The following is a 12,588-nucleotide window of genomic DNA, read 5'->3' as shown; positions in this document are numbered from 1 at the left end:
ATTAAATAAAATTACCGAAAATATAAATCTTGATATCAAATTAGAAATATTCCTTATATTTATGCTCTTAATACACCTGTTATTCTTTTATACACACTATTATATATATAGTATATGAAAGAATATATATTTTAATTTTTCTTCATTCATTTAAAATTTATAAAAAATAAAATTAATTAAAACACTCCAAAATATTATCTCACAAATAAAAATGATGTAACTATAAAGCTATTTTAATGCTAATATATGCACAGAATCCCCATAGAATGTAGAGCATCCTCAAAATATAAAAATTAAATTAAAATAATTAATTTTTTCGTTGTATTTTTATAGAGAGTAAAACAATTATAAAGAAGTTGGGTTAATATTACCTTAGGTAGCCAAGATGGCGGCTCGTCTGATTCCAGCAAGGAAACATTGGGACGCACGTTCTAACCTAACCTAACCTAACCTATTCTAATAATTTGGTTGCTAATAATTATGGTAATTTATTAGAATAGGTTAGGTTAGGTTAGGTTAGAACGTGCGTCCCACTGTTTCCTCGCTGGAATCAGAGACGAGCCGCCATCTTAACTACCTAAGGTAACATTAACCAGAAATTGTTTTATAACTAATTATTATATCTAATATGCTAATTTTCTGTTAAAGTATTTATTAATTCTAATAATATTTAAATTGATGGAGCATATTGATAAAGGTTCGAACTTGTATTTTAAAAAATATATTTATCCAAAACATCAATATTTGCATTATTCTTTATTCATTATTTGTTCAAACATTTTCATTTATTTTATGATTTCTAACTTGAATTTTAATCTAGACCAGAGTTTTAATGGAATTTCTTAATCCATTAAAGATTTAATAATTTTAAAGTAAATCAATCAATTCTCTTATTTTGCTGAATGAAAAATGAGGATACTGCATTAGTTAAAATTAAATCTCAATGTAGAATGCAGAACTTCTCCATAGTTTTATAAGTGATCTGGTCTTTATAGAATAGTTTTTTCCTAATGATGTACGACCCTTCCGAACTGATAAATGATCAGTTTACCAATTTGGATTCTTGCTTTCTTGCAATTCAAATTAGATAAGAGAATGACAAGTACTCCGACTTCCGCCATTAATAATTTAAAGTGCAATTTTAAATAAAATAGATATTTATACATAGACTATACTTTCTAAAGTAAAAATATATGCTAATTAAAATAACCTGAATAAAATATAAATAGAATATTTATTTTTGTTTCTACTTTTAATCAAATAAAAGATTTATTTTTATATTTGATTATTTGATTTTTCAGCTGTTTAGGTTAGAAAACCTGTCTCCAAACATAAGCAATTAATGCTCAAATCTATGAGACATTCACTCAATTATAACATAATTTATGCAAACAATTGCAGTGTTAATGACTGATTGAAGTGACCTAATTTCTGCATCATTTACTCTGTTTTGATGGGATTATTAAAAGAAATGCTAGAATATTCTGCAAGATTCTCAAGTGTGTGATCCAAAAGTCTCATAAAACTCTTGAAAGAATTTTAATAATAAATGCAAATACTATAATAGTTCAATAAACATTAATAAAATTTGTAATTGCAATTCAATAGGCATTAATATGTTTAATTGTTACATAAATGTTGTCGGAATTTTTCCTATTTTCGGAAGTTCTTGATTTTATAACTCTGATAGATTTTTAAAAATGATTTTAAATCCTGAGCTACAAATTTTTACATATTCTTACAGCTGATGATGTAAATTAAGTTCAGATAAAATAATATTTAAAATTAATTAGTATCTCAGTAAATATTAAAAAGTTTCTTGGTAAAAGTAGAGGAATTGAAGCACAATTTTTTTTTTTTTGTTTCAACAACAAATGTACTCATAATGTCACTTTAATTTCTTGGCTATTATGTATACAAGGGAAAGTAATAGTATCTCGTCAAATTTGACCCTCAGTGGCTGTGGCGTAGCGAACATAACTGGTGCTCGGGGCACGACGCTTTACTGGCGCCCCTTCCCTTTTCCAGAAACACATATAGTTTGTCTTGGAGACCATTTGGGTGCCCCCTCTGCGAGTGGTGCCCGGGGCACGATACACCCCCTTGCAGGGCCTTGGTCCCAATTGTGAACTATACGAGTGTGTTTTTTGGCGATTTTTCAGGCTATTTGCTCTGCTTTTCGTTGTTTAACTCGTGTTCTTTGGGAAAGTGACTGTCTACCTCCAAGTGGTGAGGCCCGCAAGTACCGAAAGGGAAACCAAAGACAGGTTGCGTTACTTTACGTTTGCCTATTCAGGCAAGTTTGCTGGGGGTGGTATGGCTTTTGAGCCTCCACTTCCGGGGACACAAGTTGTGCTTCCCCGAAATGAAGAGGAGGATCTAACGTTTGTGCGTGATGATAACTTCCCTAGCCTAGCCAGTCAGCAAGGTAAAGGGAAAAGTGCAGGAGTCATCACAGCTAATCAACTACAAGAGGAACTTCATCAGTATCTTATTGCCAACAAGACATCCAAGATAGGATCCAGAGATCATATTACCCAGATTATGGACAAGTTCAAGAAAATTATCGATTTATTGTCTTCGAAGGAGGATTTACTGCGGATGGTTACTAGTATAAAGGAACAACTGAATGAAATACAAGGTCAAGGACAGGGATTTAGAGGAAAAACTTTTGCTCAGGCTATTACAGGAGCGCCTTTGGTTAATAGAAGGCCTGTGGAATCAAGAAAGGTACTTATAGTGCAACCAACGCTAGGAGAGGAAGATGGTGATGCAGAACGCACAAAGAGGATTATAAAGGAAAACATTAAACCGGACGTTTTGAGGATTGGTATTAAAGGTCTGAGGAAGTTGCGGAATGGAGCAGTCGCAGTTGAACTCGACAGTAAGGAAGATAAGCAAAAGATGAAAGAGGCTGTGGAGGCCATTTCTGGCATGTCGGCAAAGGAACCTAAAAAGAAATTGCCTAAAGTAATAATTCATGCTGTTCCAAAGGAAATTGCCAAAGCCGAGTTATTTAAGTATGTCTTTGATCAAAATGAGGATATCTATAAGGATTATGGAGAGTTAAATAAATTTTCCCAGGATTTTGTGGTGAAGTTTGCTCTCGGGAGCAGGAATAAACCGACTACTAGTTGGGTGGTGGATGTGACGCCCAGTTTACGGAAAAAACTGATTAGGATTGGGAAGTTGAATGTTAATTGGGTCAGGTGCCCTGTGGATGATTTTGTTCCTGTCGTGCAGTGTTTTCACTGCTGCAAGATGGGTCATTTTGCTCGGGATTGCACTCAGGAAGTTCCGGTCTGCAGTCAGTGTGGTCAAGGACATCGGTATAGAGATTGCCCTAACAGGAACACTATAAGGTTCTGTATAAACTGCAAAAATGAAAAACAAGGAGATACAAGGCATAATGCCCTGGATAAGAAATGCCCTATTATTCAGAGAATAAAAGCGATAACTATTAGTAGAACTGATTATGGAGACGACAGCGCTTGATACTATTCAGAATATTACTGTGATGCAAATTAATCTTCAAAAGGCAGTTGCGGCCAATTCTGAACTGAATAAATGGATGGAACAGATAGATATTGCGATAATACAGGAGCCGTACTCGATTCATGGTACAGTGGCCTGCCTAGGTAGGAGGTTACGTGTACTTCAGGTGGATGGTGGGCGACCACTGGCTGCAGTAGTTCTTTCTAACAATGATATAGATGTTCTCTTTCATCAGGACTTAAGTAATTTGTGCTGCGTTTGCTGTGAGGTGCTAGTTTATGGTCAACGAATTATTATTTCTAGTCTATATCGGCCATTTGGTGATTCGATTACTAGCACATTGGATAACATTGAGCGGATTGTGCGGAAGTTCCCGGGTCATGCAATTATATTCTGTGGTGATTTTAATGTTCATTCCCCCAGTTGGGGTGGTACTGTGCAGGATCTGGAGGCTGATGATTTCGTTGACTTTTTGGTTGAGCAGGAGTTACATGTTATTAATGATCCATTATCTCCACCAACTTTTGTGGGTCCACGTGGACAAAGCTGGATTGACCTCACCATCAGTAATAATCAGGGACTTGCTTGGATAAAGGACTGGGAAGTGAGGACGGATAGCTGCCTCAGTGATCATTCACCTATTTCGTTTAATATTCACCTCCCAAAGGTTTGTGAGAGGATTGTGAGCAGGAGGTTCGATATTAATAAGATTAACTGGTCAAGGTTCCTAACCAGGTGTACTAGGGATCTCGGTCCGTTGATTCATCGAAACTCCCCAACTAGGGAGGACGCTAAAGATAAGCTGGATATTGTGTTACAGAAGATTGATGATATTTGTGTGGATTGTATCCCGTTAAGGCATCCAGGAAGGCACCTTGTTCCATGGTGGAATAGTGATCTTACGAATTTGAGAAGGAACAATAATAGGTTGCGGAGGAGGTTCCAGAGTTGCCGGAACTGTATTGAAAGGAGCAGACGGAGGAATGCCTACCTGGAGTCTGAGAGGTATTACAAGGCTAAGATTAAGGATTATAAGCTGGCTTCATGGAGAACCTACTGTGAAGAAAATTCGGCTAACCCGTGGAATTTTATTTTCAAGATAAGTACTGGGAAACTAAAGCCAAGGACTATTCCTACATCAATTCTAACTCCTTCTGGATATACCACTTCCATAGGTGATACTATGAGGTTTCTACTTGATCACTTCTTCCCATTGGATGATATTTGGTCTGATCAAGAAATTCATCGGCAAATCAGGCACGAGGTGGATGAATGCTACATAGAGCGGGACGACCCTCCTTTTACTGCTGAGGAAATCAAGGAGTGTATGAGGAAAATTAAGGCCAATCGGGCCCCTGGTGAGGATGGCATGGTCATTCAGATAGTTCAGGCAATTTGGGAAGTCTGTCCGGATGTTCTCCAGGAGGTTTTTAATACTTGTTTGCTACATGGCGTTTTCCCTGCCAGGTGGAAGAAGGCAAAGGTTGTGATAGTTCCAAAGCCAGGTAAAAGGGACATGAAGGATCCTAGCAGCTTTCGGCCAATTAGTCTTTTGCCTGTTATGGGGAAGATTCTCGACGACTTAATGATTAAAAGAATTATGTGGTATTGGGAGCATGACAACCTGTTAAGTGAGGTCCAATTTGGTTTTAGGGCTCAACGAGCCACTGATGATGCGATCAATAAGGTGATTCAGGATATTAAGGATGTATTGCATGATGCCAAGTATGCAGTTGCGATTAGCCTAGACATTAAAGGTGCATTTGACTGTGCGTGGTGGCAGATTATTCTGCATCAACTACGAAAAACTCATTGTCCACGGAACTTATATGATCTGGCGAAGGATTACTTCACTGAGCGTACAGCTAGGTATACTCTAAATTACATCGAGGTTGAGAAGACCCTCGAAAGGGGTTGCCCACAGGGCTCGAAGTCTGGGCCAAGCTTCTGGATTATTCAATTTGATATTATTCTACGGAAGATTATGGATAAAGGGATTCGTTGTACAGCGTATGCCGACGATATTATGGTGGTTTGCCCAGGCAGGTCCCGTTTGGATATTGAGGTCAGTTGCAGTAGTCTATTAGAGGATATAGTCCGGTGGGGGATGGAGAGTAAGTTGCTCTTTAATCCTAAGAAGACTCAAGCGATGGTTTTTGCAAGGAATTTCTCTTCTGCTCTTCAGAAGCGGCCTCCAATAATTAAGATTGGAAGTGAGAAGATTGCTATAGTTCCTCATATGCGTTACCTAGGTGTTATTTTGGATAATCGGTTGAGTTGGACCGAGCACATAAAGAACTTGAAGATTAAAAGTAATATTATCTTTTCTAAGCTTGCCCAGGTTGCAAGCGGCACCTGGGGGTTAAAAGCAGATGCTATGGAGGCAATTTACGACGGGATGTTTATACCAATCATGACTTATGCTGCGTCAGCCTGGTGGGATAAGGCGAGAAATACTACGCAACAGAGGTGTCTTCGGCAGGCGCAAAGGACGGCGTTATTACGGATGACGAGATGTTTTCGGACCACTTCGACGGAGGCCCTTATGGTGCTGGCGGGCAAAGCGCCTGTGGAGTTAATTATTGAGGAACGTGCAAAGCGGTATTGGATAAAGAATACTAGGGAGGACAATTTGTTTGGTCTTTCGTTTAATCTGCGTAATCTCGACAGGAGTGTTCCGGTTAAATATTTGCCACATCCAGCCAAGAGGTGTACTGTTAATGTTGAGGCTGTTTACAAAATAATGACGGATATTTATACTGATGGTTCCCGGTTGGATTCGGGTACGGGTGCCAGTTTTGTTGTTTATGAATTCAAGGAGGAAATCCATCACGAAATGTTTACGTTGGAATTATATTGCTCCATTTACCAGGCGGAGCTACTGGCAATTGAAAAGGCCGTGGATTGGTGTATCAAGAATCATCGGTTGGAGGGAGTTCGGATAAATACTGATAGTCGGAGTGCTTTAGAGGCCATGTTGGATAGGAGTTCCACTCATGCGCAAGTCTTTCGGATCCATACTATGTTATGTGATAATAATCTGGTGGCTCAGGTTCAATTCCAATGGGTTCGGGCACATGCCGGTATCATTGGTAATGAGCGTGCGGATTACTTGGCAAAGGAGGCGGCTATTGGTAACGATTTTGTTTTCCATTATGTTCCTATCAGCTGGGTAAAGAAGGAGCTGAGGATTTTGTCAATCAGGGAATGGCAAGAAGATTGGATACACAGCGATAAAGGACGAAGAACTTTTACATTTCTACCCAATGTTGAAGAGAGGCTTAGTCAGATGAAATGGTTCAGAATGCAACGGACAATCTTGGTGTGCCTTTCTGGTCATGATGGTCTGGGCAATTATCGGAGAAGGTTCAACTTATCTAGTGATGCTACGTGTGCCTGTGGAGAGGAAATTGAAACTCTTGATCATCTTGTGTACGATTGTACTCAATGGGAAGAGGACAGGTATTACTTAAAGTGGACGGCTTTGGAGGAAGGGTTAGCTTGGCCCTGTGAGTTGTACCATCTTATTAGGAAGGAAACTACTTTTAACAAGTTAAAGGACTTTTTTTCTACTATTTTGAAGAGCAAAGTGGCTCTATTTCGATGTTAATTTTACTTTCTGAGCTGGGTGCTCAGTTTAGTACTTTCTTTTATTCGATATGTACTGTTCTGTTGTTACGTTTTGGATGAGGATTCCCATGTATGCTAGTTTCTATCCCCGTTGTGCGTCAGCGGTGCGGGGAGACTGATCCCTGAGAGGGGAAGTGATGATCTCTAATGAAAAAAAAAAAAACACCCCCTTGCTACGCCACTGCTCAGAAGTATTGGCATCTATTTCGCTTAATATTTCAGGATGGGGTAAACATTAAGAAATGAAATTTGGCATGGTGGCTTGTATATGAGGAGTGTTGATACTATTAAATTTTGGTGGTTAAAGGTCCAGGGAGTGAGGAGACAGAGGGGAGTCATGTGTCATATCTTGAGAGGGGTTAGACTTAAGATTTTATTCGTTACTAACATTTATAGTTTCTCATAAAACCCATCCCTACCCTCAAAATTAAGCTTTTTGTCATTTTATAGTAACTAAAAATATAAAAAGTTTTTATTAAAAAAAATCTGATAACAGATGGCATTATATACAATTTTATTGATTTTGATTAATAATGTAAAAACATTATTTTTTAAAGTAAAAACTCATAACAGCCGGGAAAGTTATGCAACTCATTGCTGGATTTTTTTTTTAATTATGAATGTTTAGTTTTTCTTTATTAAAGTTTTAAAATATTTTTGAATTTAATTAATGTAATTATCATAAAAATTATGCCTCCAATAATTAAGATTGGAAGTGAGAAGATTGCTATAGTTCCTCATATGCGTTACCTAGGTGTTATTTTGGATAATCGGTTGAGTTGGACCGAGCACATAAAGAACTTGAAGATTAAAAGTAATATTATCTTTTCTAAGCTTGCCCAAAATCAACAAATTATTGACATTGAAACGGCAGTTGACATCGATATATAGGAAGATATGGAGGAGGAAACACACAGAGAAACGAGCTACGCTACAAGGATACAAGGTGAGATTAGAAGACTTAAAGTTGATATAGACTACTTAAAAGCACATATTGCAGAGAATAAACAGTTAAAAACACTTACCCTTCCTAAGTCTATTAGCCAGAACATACCAACATATGAGCGGAATTATATTAATACTAGAATTATGAAATCAACCGTAAAATTTAAATATATTAGAATTAGAAGACTGAAGCGCAGCCTACAAAAATATAAGAAACAAAGAAACCAACATGAAAATGAAGAAGTTAAAACCTTTTATACCGATAGCATTGACAATTACAAAAAGGCTAAAAGTATAAAATTAATAGAAAAGTTTAAATATCCATCTATTGAAGAAATAAATGAGTGGAAAAAGTCCCTTGTGTTAAACAAAACAAATTACGCGATCCCTGAAAATATTTTAGAAATTATGCAAAAAGGATTAGACTTTAATGGTCCTAATAACTGGAGAATAATAGATATAATACCGACCTTAGATAAAGCTTGTGTAGGACTGACTGAAGTAGATTCTGAGATAATGAAAATTAATTTAAGTAATATTATAAAACATCATATTATAAGGCAAAAAGATAGAACAATAATTAGAGATAAAAACTATTATAAATATAATGCTGAAATAGAAAAACTGTACAAGTATTTAAATGATAATAACCTTAATATAATAAAAGCGGATAAGTCAAAACAAATTGTAGTTGTAACCAGAGACTGGATAATAGCGAAAAAATTAGAAATTATAAATAAGGGGAATTTCAGAGAATTACCGATAAATCCAAAAAACATAATATACGAAGAATTAAAAAAACGAATTAATATACTATACAAACAAAAAAAGGTTACCAAAAACGAAAAGATATTTATACTATCCGAGGATAACGAAAGAACCCCTAGATTAAATATTCAGTTAAAAACTCATAAACAAAATGAAAAAGTACGACCAATTGTTGACTTCAAATTTACTGTATTGTATAACTTAGAGAAATATCTAAAAGGAAAACTTAAAGACTACGAAAACTCAATCTGTTCTATTCGAAATATGGAAGGATTTTTACAAGAATTAAAAGAGGTTCAGATAAACAACACATCTAAGTTAGCTAGTATTGACGTTGTTGAAATGTATCCGTCAATTACATGGAAATTGATTAATAATCAGTTAAACAAAATGAATGTAGACCCTTATATTATAGATTTGATTGAGTTTGCTTATAAGAGTAATTACCTAGAATTAAATAATAAATATTACACACAAGAAGACGGCATTAGTATGGGGTCAGTTATAGGACCGAAATTAGCGGAATTAATAATGATTGAAATCGATATTAAAATAAAAAACATTTTAGGTATAGATTTTTATAGAAGATACGTTGATGACATACTAATAGTATATAACGAAGCTGAAACAACAATAGACAAGATAGAAGAATTAATTAACGGTATCCATAATGAAATTAAGTTTACTATAGAAAAAGAAAAAACTGATAATAGCATAGCATACCTTGATGTGATGATAAAACGGAAAAATAGAAAATTAATACTTGAACCGTTTAGGAAACAATGTTCAGTTAATAAGACACTGAATTATCGTTCAAATATCCCTTTACATATAAAAAGGAATATCTTTTATATGGAATATATGAATATACTTAGTAGAACCAGCGAACAGGAAACAAATCAGAAATATATAAACAGTCTAAAAAAGAAATTTAGTTTGAATGGATATCCTACAAGATTAATTAACAATTGGCAAAAAAACATACATAATAAAGGCCCCTTTCCTTCCAAAAAAGATGCAAATAATAAAAAAATTAAATACTTAAGTTTTCCATATATAAAATGTGTATATGAAAAGATTAATAAAGAACTTAGAAAAAATAACATACAGCTTGCACCAAATTATAAAAATTTAATATCTAGATTAAATCAGAAACAACGTTCAACAAATAATATAGAAGATAAAAATGAAATTAAAAATGTCGTCTATAAAATACCCTGTACTTGTGAGAATAATAGTTTTTACATAGGCGAAACCAAAAGAACATTAAAAACGCGTGTTAAAGAACACATATCCGATTTAAAATATAGTCGTTTGAACTCAGCTTTTTATGATCATTGTGTAATCAATAATTGTAATATAAATCAATCAAATATACAGATTTTACATAAAGAGAAAAGGATTTATGATAGAAAATTTAAAGAAAGCGTTGAAATACTACGAAACAAAAACCAAGGTTGTATAAATAAAAACTTAAGCGTTAAAATTCATAATAATTGGTTAAAAATAATATAATGAAAATAATATGAAGAAATGTACTAAATTATTATAATTTGCGATAATCGAATGGTAAAGACAGAATTATTTAATGAAATAATGTTCCGTATTAATGTTATGTAAATTAGATAAAGAGAAAAATATACAGTGTAAACGTTAAGCCAAATAGTGATTTATTGTAATATAAAAAAATTGTAAATTAAAAATCTTTGTAATTCCCTTAAGGGTTTCTAAATGTTGGCTAATTAATTTGTTAATAGGTGCAACTTACGGCACACAGTGCTATATGCAAATTGTCGGATTGGTCGATGAGGTAGTAAAAACGACCTTTGGAATTTGTAAATTTTGGTTTTTAATTTTTTAATTTCTACAGAAGTTATCTTATTTATGTAATAAAATGAAAAAACGGTTTGGTTTTTATGGAGTTAAAGTTGCGAGAAAAAATTGATATTGAAAATGTAAAGCCTAAGTGTCGTCCGATTTCTGCTGTGTGTATAGTACCCATGCAAAAGCAAGGTATGGTCTACAAAGAATTTATGTGAGTTTTTAGTTTTTTGATTTTTATTTATGCCATGTAGAAAATATATTTTTTATATATGTTTAGTTAGCTGATGAGGGGCTGAAGCCCGAAACGTCGATGTAGAAAAACACGTTCTAACTAAATAAAGATTCAACTAGCCTAGTGTTGAAAAAATAAACGTCACTTCATCGTGCCTGTACACACTAATCAAACACAACACGGTTTCGACAAAATCAAAAATTATGCCATTTTTTGATATTTTTTTTTATTCAAGTAAGCATATGCGTTGTCTCAAATTTGCCCACAAATTTTAGAATATCAAAATTTTCAACTTGTCCCGTGCCTGCTATCAAGTTTACTTTAATAAAAACTGATAGGACAAGGAAGAAAATTCTAACTTTCCTATCAACCAGGTGTCTTTGTTGTTGCTTTCAGACTTTAACCCTTAAAACTGTCACTGTGTTTTGTTTTTATACAAGGACAGTTGGATATTAAAGGTTGTGAATGGATGTTCAAACTAGTGTCACTCCGGGATAAATATCTCAATGTTTAAGGCAATTATGTCGAGAAATAAACAAAGGTATATAGTTTTTGTGGAATGTATTAAATATTTTATTTAATTATAAATGTCGGTGTAATTTTAGCTTCTACCTCTTAGATTAATCGTCGTATTTAGTAAAGTTTATTTAAACATTTTTAGGCACGTGTTGTTAAACTTTTTTAACCACAGGTAAGTAATTATTTGTAAAAATGATGAACGAAATACAGCAGTATTGCAAACTGTTCTCAACTAAAACAATTTGGTATTCCAACACAAATTCTGGAAAAAGAATTGCTCTTGTTGGAAAATATTACTGTGAAATTAATATTTGTAAATACCAGTACATAGTAGAGTCAGAAATAAACAAAACTTTTGTTACAAGTATTATTATAAAACACACAGCACACACCAAGCTCCTTCTGCAGCTACACACTTGCTAGAATCTATATCATTTGTCAAAGCAGTCCTGGAATTTGTTTTTAGTGACTTTCATTGCTACAGCTCCCACTCTGCTGCTTATTGAAATCTGCATTTCTTCAAATTTCTCTTTTGTTTTATGGAATAGATAAAAGTCTGCAGGGTAAAATCAAGGAGGTAAAGAGATCGAAAAAGCCTGTAATGTCCTGCTTGCATTCACTGACCAGAAATGACAGATGGAAGTCAAAGTGAAAGCTGCAGTGACTAGCACCTCTAAAGATATCACAAGAATGGTTTCCAGTAGTGTAACTAAAAGACAAAAGGCTCTATCTCCAAAAAAATTGAAAATCAAGTTATGCATTTGTCATCATACCTAATTAATATCCTCTATCGATACTGTCCAATATCAATTGATAACAAGTGTGCAATTCAATTTTCAACTTTTTTGGAGATAGAGCCTTTGTCTTTGGACAGTATAGTATTGTTTTGACAAATGGTACGGATTCTAACAGAAATATGTAACTGCAAAATGGAGCTTAGCTTAAAGGTAGACCACTGAACATACTTGTATTATTAATATAAATAAAAGTTATATTAAAAGTGTGGTTTATTTTTGACTCTACTATATATAATATTGTGCTGATGATCTCATTAAATAAATTGTAATTTTATTAAATTCGAAAGTAATTTATCAGTTAAATAAGCTCTTCTGTAAATATAATCATAACATTAACAAATCAAGATATAAGTTATCAATGGTAAACTTGTATTCAAA

The 12,588-nt window shown here is 34.3% G+C and overlaps 1 protein-coding gene across 1 annotated transcript; it reads left to right on the top strand.

The window, feature by feature from the left end:
- The first annotated feature begins 8,022 nt into the window (after window positions 1-8,022).
- Window positions 8,023-10,353, top strand: LOC136984580 (uncharacterized protein MAL8P1.12-like). The gene has a single exon (XM_067281635.1). The coding sequence runs from the start codon at window positions 8,023-8,025 to the stop codon at window positions 10,351-10,353; it is 2,331 nt and encodes a 776-aa protein (XP_067137736.1).
- The last annotated feature ends 2,235 nt before the right edge of the window (window positions 10,354-12,588 follow it).

The sequence above is a fragment of the Centruroides vittatus genome, unplaced genomic scaffold (assembly GCF_030686945.1).
Source record: "Centruroides vittatus isolate TY-2023 unplaced genomic scaffold, ASM3068694v2 contig_923, whole genome shotgun sequence".
In the NCBI taxonomy this organism is placed as follows: domain Eukaryota; kingdom Metazoa; phylum Arthropoda; class Arachnida; order Scorpiones; family Buthidae; genus Centruroides; species Centruroides vittatus.
This window is presented reverse-complemented; position numbering and strand designations above follow the sequence as displayed.